Source organism: Salvia splendens, chromosome 17 (genome assembly GCF_004379255.2).
Source record: "Salvia splendens isolate huo1 chromosome 17, SspV2, whole genome shotgun sequence".
NCBI classification, from domain to species: domain Eukaryota; kingdom Viridiplantae; phylum Streptophyta; class Magnoliopsida; order Lamiales; family Lamiaceae; genus Salvia; species Salvia splendens.
Window position 1 is genome coordinate 23437744 of NC_056048.1, and position 20363 is coordinate 23458106.

Sequence of the window (20363 nt, forward strand, 5' to 3'; positions counted from 1 at the left end):
AAATGTCGTATATTTTGCACATACATTTAGAATTTCTCTCAAACCTTTCTCTCTCCCCTATTATCCAATTAATCATGTTGCTCTCTCAATCCAGAAACCCTAGGAAGAAATCTCCAATTAATTGGCGCTCTTTCACCAGTTCTCTCTGCCACCAGTTTTCGATTCCAGCGTCGCCACCGGTTCTTGATTCCACCAGTTTTCTCCGTCGATTGCAGCAATTAACAACCCCTCTCTCATTCTCATTGCGTCTTGTGAAGGGTGGCGATGTCTGCTATTCATAGCTCCTCCTCCGACGCTCTTGTGTATGCAATTGTTTGCTTTGGTATATATTGATTTCGAGTTTGATTTTGTTTGGGTTCGATTTTGAATAGATTCGAATTGCTTGTTACAAGTTGGATAAATACTTGTGTGTGACCATATATATGCTTGCCACTACAATTACTTCTGTTTTAGTATATAGTATTTGCTTACTACAGTGTAATAGTTTTGGTTATTGAACATGGGACTTGCTGATAAGAATGGTTAAAAAAACTATGTCGAATTGCTTGACATAAGTTTGAAAATTGCTTGTGTTACCATATATTTGCTTGTTGCTTCAATTGCTTATGTTGTACTGTATATCTGCTTACTACATATCTACTTGCTGGTTAACATACTCAAGAATGAGCATTCAGACTAATAGTTTTGGTCGTTGAATATAGGACTTGCAAATTAAAATGGTTAGAAAAAGGATTTCAGATTGCTTGTCACTGGTATGAAAAATGCTTATGTGATTCCATACATATGCTTGCTGGTTTAATTGCTTTTGTTCTATCATATAGTATCTGCTTACTACATATATGCTTGCTGCTTGTCAAACTTGAGAATGAGCAAACATACTAATAGTTTCGTCATTCAACACAGGACTATTACAATGGTTAGGAAAAGGAAGGCAAACGAAGATCCTGCAGAAGAGGACTGTAGAAATCGAGTTATGTTTGTCATTCAGCACATTGAGATCTACCATACTTTTAATTGCTTGAAATTAGGGAAGAATAAAAACCGTTTAGTGGCATACCTTTAATACCCCTTCACGCCTAATTCCATATTTTTTTGTATATATTTATGATGCCATGTGGCAGTTTGTATATCATAGGATCTCTATATCTAGCGGTCATAATTAGTGGTATGTTGTCATTTGAATTAGTGTTGTCATCTTAATACAACCCTATAGACATATCACTGAAAAAAAAGCACAGATTAGAAACACAATTACTAATGTAGAATTTTTTTGAAAACCAACCAAAATTGAAGGTGCAAAAAAAAACACCAATAATGTCGAGGACACAATTGTCCACTAAACCTAAATCTTTTGTTTCATATACGTTTTCATTTGTGTCCTTTAGTTTTAGTTGAGCACCAACATTGAAAACACTTTTTAATATATATATATATATATATAGAGAGAGAGGGGGGTAGTGTTAATCTCTTTTTCCTCCCTTAGATTTAAGTTCATTCTTAATTGAAACCGTTAGATTTGAGGGATGGACGATCCGGATGATAAGCTTACTAATGATCCCGTCCTTGCATTATTAGGGCCCTTTTGTGCATTATATGGGTAAATTAGTAAATGTACAGTACCAAAACCGCCCAAAATGGAATGTGCGAAATTTAAGAGGGATTTTGCTATCACCTTCCATCTACTCCCTCAATTCATCACTGCAAATTGTCTCCCCACATTCCCATCACTCTCTAAACCCTAGCCGCCACCTGAAGCAACCGGAAATCTACAGAGAGACCGCGATTTTTGGAAGGTTTGCCGTCCAAACATTATTCCCGTAGTGCGCGACCATCTTGTTGAAGGCGACGAAAAGGTAGGGTTTCAAAAATGTTAATTTTTCTGTAATACTCACCGTGAATCGGCAATATCCGCCGCCTACCACCCCACCTTCTCGTCGATTCAATAATTTATCCCCAAAAAAGTCTGTTTTCAAACTCACCTTGGTCTCGATTTGCTGAAATCTTAAATTCGTTTTCCTTTTTTGTTAGGGTTCTGCCTATTATTGGGTGTGAAATTATTTTCTGGTTTACCATGCTTTAGTAGCAGATTTTGTCGACGAAATCTTAGCGGGTTTTGATATTTGTTTCGTCTCGCAGATACATTATGATAAAGAGAGGCCGACCTTCAAGATCTCAACCAACGCCGGCTGAAGGTGAAAGATCTATTTCATTTGCATGTAGAATTCATGGTGTTGATGTACGTCATTTAGTATTCCTTGATGCATTCGTCGGCGGGTTTTTTTTAAATGGGGGTAGATGAATGTAATTTTCTGTTGTGCATTATTGATTGGGTACATTATTAGTCACTGTTTGCACATTAATCGTCAAGTATTATCCATTATTTGACTGATTGTGTATACGGGTGATTGGGTGAATGCAATATTCCTATGAGCATTATTTGATTGAATCTATACATTATTTAACTATTAGTATTCATTATTTATCAATTAATAGGTATTATTTGACTGCTTGTGTACAGGTGAATGCAATATTTCTATGTGCATTATTTTATTGAATCTGTACATTAGTTAGCTAGTAATTTACATTATTTGTCAAGTATTGAGCATTATGTGATTGCTTGTGTACATGAGTGAATAGGTGAATGCATTATTCATGTGTGCATTTTTTGATTGAATCTATACATTATGTAGCTAGAAGTTTACATTATTTATCAAGTATTAGACATTATTTAACTGCTTATGTACTTGGGTGAATGGCTGAATGCAATATTCTTGTGTGCATTATTTTATTGAATCTGTACATTATTTAGCTAATAGTTTACATTATTTATCATGTATTGGGTATTATGTGACTGCTTATGTACATGGGTGAATAGGTGAATGTCATATTCCTTTGTGCATTATTTGATTGCCTTTGTACATTATTTATCTATTTTTATACATTATTTATCTATTTTTAAACATTATTTCTCAAGTATTATGCATTATTTGACTGTTTGTGTATATGAATCAAGTTGGTGCAATGTAATATTCTGTTGTGCATTATCTGATTGTTTCTGTACATTATTTAGCAAGTATTATACATTATTTATCAAGTATTATACATTCAATATTTCTGTGTGCATTATTTTATTGAATCTGTATATTAGTTAGCTAGTAATTTACATTATTTGTCAAGTATTGAGCATTATGTAATTGCTTGTGTACATGAGTGAATAGATGAATGCATTATTCATGTGTGCATTTTTTGATTGAATCTGTACATTATGTAGCTAGAAGTTTATATTATTTATCAAGTATTAGACATTATTTGGCTGTTTGTGTACTTGGGTGAATGACTGAATGCAATATTCTTGTGTGCATTATTTTATTGAATCTGTACATTATTTAGCTAATAGTTTACATTATTTATCATGTATTGGGTATTATGTGACTGCTTGTGTACAACTGTACATGAGTGAATGGGTGAATGTCATATTCCTTTGTGCATTATTTTATTGCTTTTGTGCATTATTTATCTATTTTTATACATTATTTCTCAAGTATTATGCATTATTTGACTGCTTGTGTATATGAATCTAGTTGGTGCAATGTAATATTCCGTTGTGCATTATCTGATTGTTTCTGTACAATATTTAGCAAGTATTATACATTATTTATCAAGTATTATACATTCAATATTTCGGTGTGCATTATTTTATTGAATCGGTACATTATTTAGCTAGTAATTTACATTATTTGTCAAGTATTGAGCATTATGTGATTGCTTGTGTACATGAGTGAATAGGTGAATGCATTATTCATGTGTGCATTTTGTTGATTGAATCTGTACATTATGTAGCTGGAAGTTTACATTATTTATCAAGTATTAGACATTATTTGACTGCTTGTGTACTTGGGTGAATGGCTGAATGCAATATTCTTGTGTGCATTATTTTATTGAATCTGTACATTATTTAGCTAATAGTTTACATTATTTATCATGTATTGGGTATTATGTGACTGCTTGTGTACATGGGTGAATAGGTGAATGTCATATTCCTTTGTGCTTATTTGATTGCCTTTGTATATTATTTATCTATTTTTATACATTATTTCTCAAGTATTATGCATTATTTGACTGCTTGTGTATATGAATCTAGTTGGTGCTATGTAATATTCCGTTGTGCATTATCTGATTGTTTCTGTACATTATTTAGCAAGTATTATACATTATTTATCAAGTATTATACATTCAATATTTCTGTGCGCATTATTTTATTGAATCTGTACATTATTTAGCTACTAATTTACATTATTTGTCAAGTATTGAGCATTATGTGTTTGCTTGTGTACATGAGTGAATATGTGAATGCATTATTCATGTGTGCATTTTTTGATTGAATCTGTACATTATGTAGCTAAAAGATTACATTATTTATTAAGTATTAGACATTATTTGACTGCTTGTGTACTTGGGTGAATGACTGAATGCAATATTCTTGTGTGCATTATTTTATTGAATTTGTACATTATTTAGCTAATAGCTTACATTATTTATCATGTATTGGGTATTATGTGACTGCTTGTGTACATGGGTGAATAGGTGAATGTCATATTCCTTTGTGCATTATTTGAATGTCTTTGTACATTATTTATCTATTTTTATACATTATTTCTCAAGTATTATGCATTATTTGACTGCTTGTGTATATGAATCTAGTTGGTGCAATGTAATATTCCGTTGTGCATTATCTGATTGCTTCTGTACATTATTTAGCAAGTATTATACATCGACCATCAAGTATTATACATTCAATCATGTTCTGATGTTGTATGTTGGACAGCAGTGAAGCAGCTTAGATTGGACATCGACGAAGCGGTCGATGATGTAATTCCAGTTGGAATTGCCCAGAAATTCCGGGAGAGATTAGCATAGGCTGGAACAAGTACAACTCAGGAAGAGCTTCCTGAGCATAGGAAACCAAGGGGGAGGAAGGTCGACCATCTATAGAGCTTCAGATATGGCCACTAGTGGGGAAGTGTTGAGCAAACTAAATTGTTGTATACAATCATAACAAAAACATATCAGAAAAAATTATACATTATAGTACATACATTGTACATCACTGATTAGATAGATTACATTTTACAGTATTATTTGTACATTACATTTATCGATTAATACTACCCCCTAGTCGAGATGATAAATAAACCCCAAAGGAAGGACTGATACTCGTGGACTTTAGTTACGGTTGCGTTGCTTAAACCATACTACACCCTAGCCCCAAGGATTGCTAAACCCTTGGGGAATAATTGAAACGTGCCCCAAACAAGCAACCAGTGCCTATCTTAAACTATTCATTAAATTATATAACATAAACAAACAAAACGGTTCAGAAAACATATACATTGCAGTTCACAAATCGTCCATTATATAGTCAATAACATGCATTACCTAGTACGATTTGGTGCATAATGTGTATCGGCTTAAACTACTACCCTAGCGACGCTGATAACTAAACCATAGAAGAAGGACTGATATTCGTGGACTTTAGTTACGGTTGCGTTACATTATTTATCATGTATTGGGTATTATGTGACTGTTTATGTACATGGGTGAATAGGTGAATGTCATATTCCTTTGTGCATTATTTGATTGCCTTTGTATATTATTTATCTATTTTTATACATTATTTATCTATTTTTAAACATTATTTCTCAAGTATTAAGCATTATTTGACTACTTGTGTATATGAATCTAGTTGGTGCATGTAATATTCCGTTGTGCATTATCTGATTGTTTCTGTACATTATTTAGCAAGTATTATACATTATTTATCAAGTATTATACATTCAATATTTCTGTGTGTATTATTTTATTGAATCTGTACATTAGTTAGCTAGTAATTTACATTATTTGTCAAGTATTGAGCATTATGCGGTTGCTTGTGTACATGAGTGAATAGGTGAATGCATCATTCATGTGTGCATTTTTTGATTGAATCTGTACATTATGTAGCTGGAAGTTTACATTATTTATCAAGTATTAGACATTATTTGACTGCTTATGTACTTTGGTGAATGGCTGAATGTAATATTTTTGTGTGCATTATTTTATTGAATCTGTACATTATTTAGCTAATAGTTTACATTATTTATCATGTATTGGGTATTATGTGACTTCTTATGTACATGGGTGAATAGGTGAATGTCATATTCCTTTGTGCATTATTTGATTGCCTTTGTACATTATTTATCTATTTTTATACATTATTTATCTATTTTTAAACATTATTTCTCAAGTATTATGCATTATTTGACTGCTTGTGTATATGAATCTAGTTTGTGCAATGTAATATTCCGTTGTGCATCATCTGATTGTTTCTGTACATTATTTAGCAAGTATTATACATTATTTATCAAGTATTATACATTCAATATTTCTGTATGCATTATTTTATTGAATCTGTACATTAGTTAGCTAGTAATTTACATTATTTGTCAAGTATTGAGCATTATGTGATTGCTTGTGTACATGAGTGAATAGACGAATGCATTATTCATGTGTGCATTTCTTGATTGAATCTGTACATTATGTAGCTGGAAGTTTACATTATTTATCAAGTATTAGACATTATTTGACTGCTTGTGTACTTGGGTGAATGACTGAATGCAATATTCTTGTGTGCATTATTTTATTGAATCTGTACATTATTTAGCTAATAGTTTACATTATTTATCATGTATTGGGTATTATGTGACTGCTTGTGTACAACTGTACATGAGTGAATAGGTGAATGTCATATTCCTTTGTGCATTATTTGATTGCCATTGTTCATAGTATTAGACATTATAATTAACAATTTCTTAAAAGAATATAAAATTAAAATGAATTATTAGTTTCTGTGGAAAAAGAATTTCAGATTTAATGTATAAGGATAATTAATGTTCATAATATTTCAAAATGATCATGTGGTAGAGTGGTAAAGGAGTAGGTATTTAGAGATGAGGTCATGTGTTCAAGTCCTAGCAACCATAACAAATCTTAAAAAATATTTTGAAAAAGTAAAAAACCGGTTTTCGATTCACGGTCGGACCGGCCGGTTCCACCGGTTCGCGGCGATTCAATGTGCTAGTGGTTTTTAGGGGTGAACTGGACCGGACTGCCTGCCGGTTCGCGGTTGAATCAGTCGATCCGGTCCGATTTTTAAAACACTGAAAAAAACAATGGCCAACTCTGTCGATTATGAACGGCCAACTTTCACAAGTTTCAGGTATATGTTATAAACGGCTGAAAGTCATAATTCTCATAATAAAATTATTTTTAAAAAAACTATTGTTTTATAAATAAATAAAAGTGATTCTTTTCACAGTATTGAAAAATGGCCTAACGCTTGCAAATTTGTTAATTGCATAAAATAACATAGTTACCAAATTTTCATATAAACTTGAACTGATATGTGGAAAACTAACCAATCCTGCATTACAAATTAAATTATGAATAACAATAAATTGTTCATTTAACATCATGTAGTATCAAGGCTAGTCCTCTTGCCTCTGTTGGAATCATAGTCTGTCCACAAGATTTAATAAATTAGAGGACACAATAAGCCAAGCTCTACCGATCATATTATCAATTTTCTTCACAATCTCCGACTATAGTATTAGCTCGGGAAACAAACAATCTTGAAAGGAAGGTAGGTTTTACAAAGAGGGATTTATGAAATGCAACTAATCCTTTGTCTGTTAATTACCAAACAAGTGTGATTTACAGAGTATATTAATCACACAAGCTGAGAGCAGGGAGGGAAGGGAAGGGAAGGGAAGATTCACAGTTTTCTTTTTTGGGTTATTGAATGGAAGAGACATGGCTAATTTACACTTCACTACACTCGTTACACGTGACAACATGGCCTCGGCCCTTGACCTCCTAGGGATATACATAACCTGAAAACGTAACCACCAACGAATAAATGTTAGGCAGACAATCCAGCAACACTGATATGAAGCTAAAAAGGAAAGCTACTAAATCTCAGTAACAGAAAGAGTACTTAATTCCTTGGTCATTAATCACATTATAATTAGAGACCTTTTTCATCATTCACGAGAGCCAGAATGAACGTCTAGTGAATTTTGTCATGCGTGTACCTCAGCAATATTCAGTCCTCAAACCAGCAATAGGATAACTTAAAAATTCAATACTAAGCTGTTGAAGGAGTTCTCTTCCAAGTAGTAAACCAGAAATTGTTTTTGCATTCATCTCTATTTGGATTCTAGAATGATAAGCCAGGTTAACATATTTAAGGCACGCAGCATGGCCGATTCTAATAGATAAGTGAGATGAAATCCAAGCCATTACAACAATGGAATTTTAAAAAGTACTAGTACATTTTACCATAGAAATAGTACAGAGCCTCCAAGGTAGAGTTTTGAACTACACATTTTATATGGCCAGATAAAGTTTAGCATCACAACTCGCTATTATGGCAAACATGTCATCTTTTTTATCCCAAATGACTAACTATCCAAACAGTTTATAATTTACAGCTATAAACAGAATTCAGGACAAGTGGCCAAGGCAGTTAACAAGTTTGCAACAAATTGTGTCCAGCCAACATGTGTACGAAATAACACAACCTCACTGAATCAGCAACCCTAATGTTTGGCAAATAACTTTCTCTGTGATAGGCATTGTACTGATAATAAACTAAGCAAAACTGTGTCGCAGTGATTGTGTTATCAACCAATCTCTTAGACAAGTGTAGATCTTTTCAAACAATAGTAGTTCTCAGCAACCCCAACCCCCCCCCCCCCCAAAAAAATATGCATAAATTAAATAAATCTGGATGAAGGGAAAGTACAGGACTTTAAAGAACACAAATTAAATCAAGTGAGCCATAAGGTAAGGAGTTCTTAATGGAGGGAGATTCAAAGGACAAAATTCATAGCGCAAAAGCTGGTTGCGGCATGATTCTTTCACCCTTAAGAAGCATACACCAAGGCTGTAAGCTAGGGGCTACCGTTTAAACATATGGGTAAAAGTCAAGTTCTAAACCTTCATAAAAATCATACTCCCTCCATCTCACCGGCTCACCCGAAGAGACACATTTTCGTTTTTGAGATGTCCCACCCTAAATGACACATTTCTTAATATAGAAACATCACTCTCACAACTTTTACTTCTCTCTTACTTTATCCTCTCCACTTAACTCACAAACAACACTGCATAAAATCGCGTGCCAAGAAGCAAATGCACCACTTAGGGTGGGATGGAGGGAGTACTATTTTAGATGCCACCATGCATGCCAACACCCTCCCCCCCTTCCACCAAATGACAGAGAACAATTGTAGCAGTAGAACCAACAAAACAGGTGTAAAGGTAAGTGTTGACAGTTCATGCATAAATGTGTGTACTTTTACAAGAAACATCATGATTTTACTAAAAGAGTGTATGCTTATATACAATCTTAATCAAACTGAGGTTAAAAACCAATTGGAGATAATTACCGAGCAACTACAATAGAGGTAAACTGAACATTGTACCATAGAGTTCATTTCCGCTGCATTTCCAATATATGATCACCATTCACTAATCATTAATTGTTCATATATATATATATATATATATTGATCGGTTACAATGATTAAGGAAAAAGACTTATTTTTGTGAGGTGAAAAGAATATTGAATTACAGACTAAGTGCAGGCAATCTATACTTCCATCTTTCCATTTACCACACCAAATTATTTGTTCAACGCAGCATTCAGAAAAGTAGTTCTTGGCCAACTATGTAACAGCATATTCAATGTCTTCAATGTAGCCTAATCACATATGAACTATGAAAATCCAAAGAAAAAAGTACTAGCTCTCTAGCAAGTAGCAACACACCTGACACCATTAAACTTACCAAAACCTTGTTCTATGCTTATTCAGTAGCACAAAAACATTTAGGTGAAGCAACCGAAGTTTATTGAACACATTGTATATGAAATGAGAAATACGATTGGAATAAAAGATGACTACTTCAAAAAAAGTCCTCTTTCCTTCGCATAAACTAAAACGTGTTGTATTAACCCTGGAATAAGTAAAAATGTGAACTTTAATAAACAAAAGTTCTTCAAAAATAGTATCAATACCAAAGCACAAAGCAACAATTTTTTTCAAATGGCAACTTAGGTAACCAGCACTCCAAAAGCAAGAACATGAAATAGCATTCCATAAAACCAGTACATGCTTACAGCCTCTAGAAAATCATGCTGCACACTGATGCCAATCTTTGAAAATGAGTTCTTTGAGCTCTAATATTCAAGAACACTTTTTTAAGTGCAATTTATATCATCTAATTGGTCAAAACTAAAACTTTTGCACATATAGATTGTTTCAAGCGCCATCAGTCTAAGATACGAAACCAACTAGAGCTAGTAACCAAATTCATCCGATTCAACTCCAAAACAAAAGAAAGAAATAACCAAATTGTACCTCTAATTTATGCGTAACAATACAAAATCCAATTACAGCTCCCCACCAAAACCTCAGCTTCGAGCAAATGCATCAGTATCGTCAGTTCCTCCTCCACCTCCTCTCTCCTCCGCCTGCCACCTCGGCCAGCTCGACACAGTCTCGACGCTGTTTTCCCTCTCCAAAACTCCATCCCCTCTCTCCACCTCCCCGATCTGCGTCGGGGAAAACAAATTCCCCTCACTCCCACTCCCAACATTACTCTCATTATTATTCCACCGATGCCTCCTCGCTATATGCCTCAGAGTGTCCCTAAACCCGTACAAATCCGCCTCATCATCCACCAATTCCTCAATCCTAACCGATCCCACAAACCCCTCCGCCCCCCGCTCCTCCACCGCCGGAAGCTTGTAGCGGCAAACGGGGCACGAATTGTTGATCTGGAGCCACGGCACGATGCAATCGGGATGGTAATTGTGGTTGCAAGGCATGACCTTGGCGACGGAGTCCACAAGGAAAGGGTCTTTGCAGACGGGGCAGAGCATGGAGGCGTCGGTGACGGTGAATTCCTTGAGGGAGTCGATGGAGGATTTGGGGGCGGGGTCGGATCGAGGGTCGGCGGCGGAGGTGAGGTGGTGGATGAGGCGGTGGAGGTAGGGGCTGTTGAGGAGGAAGTTGTCGTCGGGAGGGGGAGGGGGAACGGAGGAGGAGGAGTCGATGTCCATGTCCATCTGCTCGAGGGAGTCGCGGTGGCAGTGGGGGCAGAGGAGGGCGTTGGGGGTGGGGGAAGGGGGGAGGCCGATGCTCATGTCGCAGGAGTGGCACCAGTAGGCGGGATGGTAGAAGAGGCGGGGGACGACGGTGGAGGGGGAGGCGGACATGATTGCGGTGGTTGGGATAGGGATTGGATTGGGTATTGAGAATTTGGTAAGTGGGGTTAGGCCTTACGTTTCGTCACGGTCCGTAGGGGAGACGTCGATGTTGACCTTTAACATTAACACTTTATTAATTGTGTAATAAGAGCATCCACAACCGTGCTCTTGCCAGCGACACGGTTGTGGGCCCGACCCCACTTTTTCTGTCTGCTCTCTGGCAAGAGCAGAACACCCACAGTTGTGCTCTTCCGCAAGGACGAGCACAATTAATTTAAAATTCAATTACACAAAAACATTTCCATAATACTAAAATTCATTAAAAAACCACAATAAATATTACAAATTACAAATAAAATAAAAAAGACATAATTAAAATCCTAAAAATTAAAAATTACATAATTAAAATCCTAAAAATTAAAAATTACATAATTAAACTCCTAAAAATATAAAATTACATGATTATTGGCTAATATTACCCGAGGAATACTACGCACCCGGCGGCACCAACCCCAATTTTTTTTTGAGACCCAATATCATGTCCTCGTGCGTTTGAAGTTGCGTGGGGGTCATAGTTGACCTATCGGCCATATTGAGTTAGGCCAAAAGGGCCCACAACGAGTTGTTCGGGGTGGAGGTGGAACATAGGGTGCGGGTTCGGGGGCGGGGGCCGATGGAGTCGCGGAGAACCGGCGGTCGGCCGCCGCCTTCTTCCTTCCTTGCGGTCGGCGTTGGAAACCGCTTGGTCCGGCGTCGGGGCTACCCAAGTTAGCTCCGGCGAGTTGGCTAGCCACTTCTTCGGAGCCAGAGTCGGATAGGGATACCGACCTTGACCGTTTGGAGGAGCCGCTAGAGGAGGATGTTACGCCTCCCATATACCTCGGGTGTAACCGCGTTTCCTGCCAAACGTTGAGGTACTTGAACGACTTTCCGTTCAATGATTGGTAGGTGCTCAGCGCGGCAGTGATGATGTCGACCTCGCTCCGGCCGCTCCCGGCATTCCGCGACTCCTGGAAGAAATAGCCATTGAACATGCCAATTTCTTCGTTGGCTCGGCCGATGCAGTTGCGCACCATACTCTCGTTGCGCTCGATCGTTCCCGGCGGCCGGTTTGCATTGTACCGGCGAGAGACGTGCCACCAAAAGTGATCGCCGGATTTGTTCGTGCCAACCGCCGCATCTTCGGAGATTTCGAAGTACGCCTTGAACAATTTATCCATCTCCGCCGGAGTGTACGTTGTGCGGACACCGGCGTGAGTAGGAGGAGTCGGAGTTTGGGAAGGGGCGGTCGACCTAGGCTCCGGTGTCCACCCGTATCGCCCTTCGGAGGCACCTTGGTCGTCGATTTGGTATGGCCGGTAGCCACCCGGAACGGCCGAATCTTGGGTGAGAGGAGGGGCCGAATATTCCGTTTCCGGACTAGGAAACGGTTGTCCCCCGAACCATTGGGGGTTCCAACCGTGAGAGGGCGGGTTGTCATCGCCTTGGCCGGACATTGTTAGGGTATGAGAGAATGAAGATGAAAATGGATATGGGAGAATGAAGATGAGAATGGATATTGGAGAATGAAGATGAGAATGGATATTGGAGAATGAAGATGAGAATGGATATTGGAGAATGAAGATGAGAATTGTGTAGTTTGATGTGAATTTTTGGGTGTGAAAGTGGGGGTATTTATAGATGAAAGTGTGTATTTTTGGGGGGAAAAAAGTGTAAAAAAGGTAATAAACGGTTATAATTTTTTTGGGAAGTGAAATTTTTTTTTTTAATCGGTTTTTTTAATTAAAAACCGATTTTAAATAAAAAAATTTTTTTGAAGGCAACGGCTATGCCGTTGCCCAATCCCGTGCCGCCACGTCAGCTGCTCGCTGGCGCGGCGCCGTGCCAGCGGCGCGAGCGCAGCGGCGGCGGTGCTTCGCCTTGCCAGCGGCGCGGAGGCGGTGGCGACCGTCGCCACCGTTGCGGATGCTTTAATGAACTACTTAATTTATCATTAACTCTGGACTCGTTTAAATATATGAGTATGGAGTATATTGAATCAATATAAAGTACTCCTCGATTCTATGAAATTGTGCAGCTAGTTTGGGACTAACAACATCCATGTCCGTGCTCTTGTCAAAGAGCACGGATGTGGACCTGGACCCAGTTTTATTACTTTTTTACTCCCGGCTTTTTCCCAAGAACACAACACTCACATTCATGCTCTTCCGCAAGGACATGCTAAAGGGTCTCATCATTCCATTATTTAATTTAAATACCTCAATTACTAAAAATACATTAAAATATAAAAATTACATAATTAAATCATATAAAATAAAAATTACAAACTTAAAATCCTAAAAATTAAAAATTACATAATTAAAATCTTAAAAAATAAAAATACATAATTAAAATAATAAAAAATACATAATTGATTTTTTATTAAAATACATAAAAATACATATTTTTTTTAAAATTGATTTTTAGATTAAATTTGATTTTTTTAAAAAAAGAAAAATCGAAAATGCCAACGGCTTTGCCGTTGGCCAATCCCGTGCCGCCACATCAGCCTGCTCAGCAGCACGGACGTGCTAGATGCATCGAGCACGTCCGTGCCAACGGCAAGAGCACAGTGGCGGACAGCACACCGCCGCACCAGCGGCATGGACGTCGTCCGTCCAGGAGAGCAGCGCCGCGGATGCTCTAATACAGTAGTTTTTATAAACAAAATACTCTCTCAGTCCCTAAAGTTAATCCCATTTTTCCATTTCTGTCAGTCCCACGAAATTTTTCCTATTTCACTTTTTACTATTTTTTTATAGTGGATTTCATATTTCAGTAACTCATTTCTACTCACATTTTATTATAAAACTAATATGTAAAAGTAGAACTCACCTTTCACTAACTTTTTCAATTCACTTTTCGTTACATTTCTTAAAATCCATGCCCTATCAAAGTGAGACAAATTTAAGGGACAGAGAGAATAATAGAATATAGGAAATACTTACAAGTAAAATAATACTCCCTCCGTCCCTAAAAGTTTGTCTCATTTTTCCATTTCGGTTCATCCCACAAAAATTGTCTCATTTCATTTTTTACCATTTTTAGTAATAGACCTCATATTCCACTAACTCATTTCTACTCACATTTTATTATAAAACTAATATATAAAAATAGGAACCATATTCCACTAACTTTTTCAACTCATTTTTCATTACATTTCTTATTATTCATCTCAGGTCAAAGTGGAATAATATTTAGAGGACGGAGGGAGTAAATTGACACATAATTGTTTACCGATATTAAAATAAAAATGATGATTAGATGTTTGAAATGGAGATATGAAATGATTGAATGTATTAGTTAAACTTTGAAAGAGTGTTTAAGTTACTTTATTATTTTTCAAAATAGTACTCCCTATATTTCACAATATAGTCGTATTTTGTGTGGACACGAGTTTAAATATAAAATGTGAGTAAAGTTAGTTAGTAGAATATGTGATCTAGTTATTATTTTTGATAAAAATAAAATAGAACTCTTTTATGGGACAGAGGGAGTACCGTAATGTGTCAATTTGAGATATACTACTAAGAAGAAAAAATGTACTCTCATTTTAAATAAGCAAAACAAATGGAGTAGTAATATGAAATATAAGTCGTGGAATATTTTGTAAGTTAATACTCCCTCCGTCCCGGACTACTTGCACTTATTTCCTTTCTGGGCGTCCCAAGTTATTTGCACTATTTCCATTTTTAGTAAAAATTTGCACCTAAATATTTGACTTTGCTATACACTCATTCCTTAATCTCCGTGCCGAAAATGAAACGTGCGAGTAGTGCGGGACGGAGGGAGTACAATTCAACCTCTATTTGTGGGGAGGTCTTTCGTTCTTTTGACTACTTTTCGTTTTCACCAATACACGAGTCAAAATACAAAAAAAAAACAAGAATTTAGTTTGAAGGTGGAATCAATAAAGTAACAACATCGAATTTTGAGGTTTGTTAATTAGGCCCTATAGAAATCATGGTATTAAATATGCCCGGTCAATGGATTTTGACCAAATAATAAATGTGACTAGACATTTAATTTTGTGAAATTAAATGACATAGCGTCGATCTACATTTTACGTAGATAAATGTAGTATATTCACTTTCTCAAATCCGATTTCCGGTGAGTGAGAAATAGTGGATTAAAGTTGGGCATAATTAGCTTTTAATTAAAGCTTGGAGTTGGAGCTTAGGGAATAATTAACTAGTGTTAATTATCCCACATTGGAAGATTAACACATTTTTTAATGTGTATAAATTAAGTGACTTTATGTTACTTAATAATTATAGTGGACCAAGATGGGTGAAAAAGCCCACACGCGCGCACACGCGCGCGCCGCCGCCGCCGCCGCCCGCCCCGCCCCGCCCGAGCCCGTGCTCGTGGGCGCGGGCGCGGGGCCCGATCCCGATCCCGATCCCGATCTTGGACTTGGACTTGGACTTGGACTTGGACTTGGATCTTGGCAATTGGTCTTTGGGCTTGGGGCTTGGCCCAAGCTATTCTTTTTGGACCACCGCCGAGTCAGCAATCCAAGTGGCTTGACACGTCGTCAAGCGAGGCACAGTCACGGCTGCCACGTGAGAAATCCACATGCGAAAGGCACACGCCTGCCACACGCTCGTAACCGACGTCGGTTACGAATCTGCCATGATGAGCCTTCATGGCTCGGTTGACCCTGCATGGTGGCATTAGGACACACAATTCCAAGCATTCTCTGCATCATAAGCTCTCTCCCTCTCTGCATTGTCTTTCTGTCGAAGCTCTGCCCTCTCCTCCATCCAGTTCGCCGGAGCTCTACTGATTGCGGTGCTGCATCAAAAGAGACGTAGTCGTTTTACCTTTGGGGACGAAACGCCAAACCGAAGAGCACTACCGGGGCGTATCTCGTCTTGCGGGAAGAGGCCTCCTCGACTCGGCTAAACATTCACGGTTTATTTGTTTCATTGTAATTCAGTTCAGTTTCGTTTCTTGTATTCCTTCTTTTGGGTTGTATTACGCCCGGCCTTTATCTCTTGTAATCAGTAGAACCAACAATCGCAAGACGAGATAGCTTGCCTTTGAAGGGATTTGGACCTTTTAAACTGAACTAAATACTTTCGAAACTTAATACACCTTTGCTGGAGATGTCGACGGAATCCAACACCACCGCTGCCGCCACCACCGCCGCCATTCCTTCAACCATGGCGACCACTGGACCTGTCAACACGTCGTCGATTCCGACGATGATGCCCACTCCCGGGCGCTATCCTTCTTCCTCAACAACCCCTTGGGAGTTCGTTAACCCCCTTGGGCTCACTGGTGGATCCACTTCGAGTGGGTCGGTTGGTTCCACTTTGAGTGGTTCCTTCGGGTCCTTTAATGGATCGGGTGTTGGGGCCTTCGGGTCTCACACGAATGCTGGGGCCTTCGGGTCTCATGCGGGTGCTAGTCCCTTCGGGGCTGGTACGACCATGGCGGGCTCTATGCCTAACGTGAATGGTGGGGGCTCTATGCCCAACCACGTTGTTGGCTCCTTCGGGGGCAACGGAATTGGTTCCTTCCAAGGACCAACTGCGGCACCTTTGGCACCAAGAATGATGCCACCTGCCGAGAAGCCACCAAAGTTTGGAGGATCTGACTTCAAGCGGTGGTATCAAAAGATGTTGTTCTACTTGACAACATTGGGCGTCGCCAACTTCCTCACGGAGAACGAGCCGCCCGCGCCAAGCGACCAAGAGACTAGGCTCGAAGTCATGGCGGACTATGAAGCTTGGAGAAAAGGGGATTATCTATGTAAAAACTTTATTTTAAGTGCATTAGATGATAGCCTCTATAATGTATACTCCAATGTAACCACATCTAAACAAATGTGGGAAAGCCTAGAGAAGAAATATAGCATAGACAATGCTGCAGGGACTGAACAGGTTGTAGCATCCAAGTTTATGGACTACAAAATGGTCGACTCTCGACCCATCATGGAGCAAGTCCAAGAGCTCCAAATGATCATCCACTCCTTAGTGGCTGAAGGGATGACATTGCCCGATAAGTTCCTAAGGTGCACGATCATTGACAAGCTCCCTCCAAGTTGGAAGGACTTCAAGAGTTATCTCAAGCACAAGCGAAAGCAGATGACCCTTGAAGACTTGATCGTGAAGTTGCGCATCGAGGCCGACGTGCGCAAAAGTGATCAAAAGGCTAAGGGCTTCACCCCAAATGAGGCCAAAGCCAATCTGTTGGAGCGGGGCGGACCCTCCAACAAACGCCCTCGCCCAAACCGTCCAAATGACAAAGGGAAGGGAAAGTAGCCTTCAAAGAAGTTTGAAGGCGACTGCTACAAGTGTGGCAAACCAGGCCACTTTGCTAAAGACTGCCGTAGCAAGAAGAAGAAGCCGGCTGCCCACGTCATTGAGAAGGAATTCAAGGACTGGGATGAGAACGACCTCATTGTTGTGGTCACTGAAGAGGTCAACCTTGTCAACAACAACAAGGGTGGCTGGTATATTGATACCGGCGCTACTGCACATGTTTGCGCAGATAGGAGTATGTTCTCCACCTACAACAACGTTGAAGGGAGAAAGATAAACATGGGGAATCAAGCCTCGTCTGAAATCCTCGGAGTTGGTGATGTAATCCTAAAGATGACGTCTGGCGTCTCAATCACCTTGAAGGATGCGCTGCACGTTCCGGACATCCGGAAGAACCTAGTTTCAGGATCAATACTAGTGAATAAGGGTTTTAAACTTGTATTTGAATCCGATAGGTTTGCATTGTATAAGTTTGGGAAGTCCCTCGGAAAAGGTTATGTAACCGACGGACTTTTCAAGCTTAGTGTAGCAACACTGCGTGTTCCAAAGCCACTGGCTAATAAGAATAAAGCATCTACTTCCTCTTATTTGATTGAGTCTTCAAATTTGTGGCATTGTAGATTGAGACATGTGAATTCAAAAGCTATTAAAAGATTAGTGAATTTAGATTTACTAAAGGCTAATGAATTGGATACCCAAGATAAATGTGAAATTTGTCTTGAAGCAAAAATGACTAAGTTGCCGTTTCACTCGGTTGAACGAAGCACAAAACCCCTTGAATTAATTCACACGGACGTATATGATTTAAAGATGGTGCAAACAAGAGGTGGTAAAAAGTACTTTATCACTTTCATAGATGATTGCACAAGGTATTGCTACATTTATCTTTTAAGAAGTAAAGATGAAGCAATAGAAGCGTTCAAAAATTATAAGAACGAAGTTGAGAATCAACTTGGTTGAAAAATCAAAATGATTCGAAGCGATAGAGGAGGCGAATATGTAGCCCCGTTTGAGGAGTTATGCAACGCAAGTGGTTTAATTCATCAAACAACTGCTCCATATTCACCACAATCTAATGGTGTTGCAGAACGCAAAAATCGAACTCTAAAAGAGATGATGAATGCACTGCTTCTAACTTCAGGATTACCACGTAACATGTGGGGGGAAGCTGTTTTGACAGCCAACTATATCTTGAATAAGATCCCTCTCAAAGGAAAAGATGTCACTCCTTATGAGTTGTGGAAGGGAAGGAAGCCATCCTACAAATACCTCAAAGTGTGGGGGTGTTTGGCAAAGGTGATGGTTCCTCCGCCCAAAGAAGTTACAATCGGACCTAAGACGGTTGATTGCATCTTCATTGGATATGCACTTAACAGTAGTGCATATCGATTTGTTGTTCACAAGTCTGAAATATCGACTATCACAGTAGGAACAACAATTGAGTCGAGGAATGCTGTATTTCTCGAAAATACATTTCCTTGCAAAGACAAGGAAAAAGTCTCAACCAATTCTGAGACAAGAATTGAAGAAGCCACTAGTTCTAAACAAGTGGAAGAAGAAGCCACTAGTTCTAAATCAGCAGATGCGGAACCTGAATCGCGCAAGCGTGCAAGGCCCGATCCAAAAGTTACAGTACTAAGACGTGGTAATAGAGTCAGAACACCAAAAACTTTTGGTCCTGACTACATTGCTTTCATGTTGGATGAAGAACCAACATCGATAAAAGTAGCCTTTGCTGGCCTAGACGGGCTGCATTGAAGAGAAGCTGTTCAAAGCGAAATTGATTCAATTTTGCTAAACCACACATGGGTGTTGGTTGATTTGCCCGAAGGTGCTAAACCTTTAGGATGCAAATGGGTTCTTAAAAGAAAGTTTAAGGCCGATGAAACAGTTGATAAGTATAAAGCCCGATTAGTAGTAAAGGGTTTTAAACAAAAGGAAGGACATGACTTCTTCGATACCTATTCACCTGTAACAAGGATTACATCTATACGAGTGCTTCTCGCTATTGCTGCATTGCACAATCTTGAGATTCATCAAATGGATGTAAAGACCGCGTTTCTAAATGGTGAACTAGAAGATGAAATCTATATGGAACAACCCGAAGGGTTTGTAGTACCTGGACAAGAGAAAAAGGTATGCAAGCTCGTAAAGTCCCTATATGGATTGAAACAAGCGCCATTGCAATGGCACTTGAAGTTTGATAATGTGATGTTATCAAATGGGTTTAAAATCAACGAGTGCGACAAGTGTGTCTACATCAAGAGCACTAATAACGGTCATGTTATAGTGTGTCTCTACGTTGATGATATGTTAATCTTGGGTAGCAACACTCAAGTAATTAACGATACAAATGTCATGTTAAAGAGAAACTTTGACATGAAAGACATGGGTCTAGCCGATGTAATTCTTGGAATGAAGATTCTAAGAACGAATGATGGAATCATCTTAACACAATCACATTATGTTGAGAAGATATTGAATAAATTCAAAGCCTATGATGGCACGCCGGTTAAGACTCCAATTGAACTCGACGTTCACTTGAGCAAGAACAAATGCGAGCCCGTTGCTCAAGAAGAGTATGCACGGGTCATCGGGTGCATTATGTACTTGACTAATTGCACTCGACCTGACATCGCTTGTGCCGTGAACAAGTTGAGTCGTTACACGAGCAATCCAAGCAAAGAGCATTGGAGAGCTCTTGTAAGGGTTTTGAGATATTTAAAACATACTCAAAATTA

At 38.6% G+C, this 20363-nt stretch overlaps 1 protein-coding gene and 1 long non-coding RNA gene across 3 annotated transcripts; one reads left to right on the top strand and one right to left on the bottom strand.

The window, feature by feature from the left end:
- On the top strand, positions 1-5151 carry LOC121774815. Of its 2 annotated transcripts, none has more exons than XR_006045028.1 (4): positions 1-322; positions 904-1853; positions 2137-2192; positions 4826-5151. It is a non-coding gene; the product is annotated as an uncharacterized LOC121774815 (long non-coding RNA). The 2 variants fall into 2 exon arrangements; XR_006045027.1 differs by having other exon boundaries at positions 4829-5151.
- Positions 5152-7464: 2313 nt separating this feature from the next.
- LOC121774813 (E3 ubiquitin-protein ligase RZF1-like) lies at positions 7465-11390 on the bottom strand. Its single transcript, XM_042171672.1, has 2 exons — positions 10461-11390; positions 7465-7928 (listed from the first exon to the last, which is right to left on the bottom strand). The coding sequence occupies exon 1, from the start codon at positions 11318-11320 to the stop codon at positions 10514-10516; it is 807 nt and encodes a 268-aa protein (XP_042027606.1). The 5' UTR covers positions 11321-11390; the 3' UTR covers positions 7465-7928; positions 10461-10513.
- Positions 11391-20363: the final 8973 nt, after the last annotated feature.

Excerpts from the sequence above, each read along its gene's own strand:
- LOC121774813 (XM_042171672.1), bottom strand. The coding sequence starts at position 11,320 with ATGTCCGCCTCCCCCTCCACCGTCGTCCCCCGCCTCTTCTACCATCCC.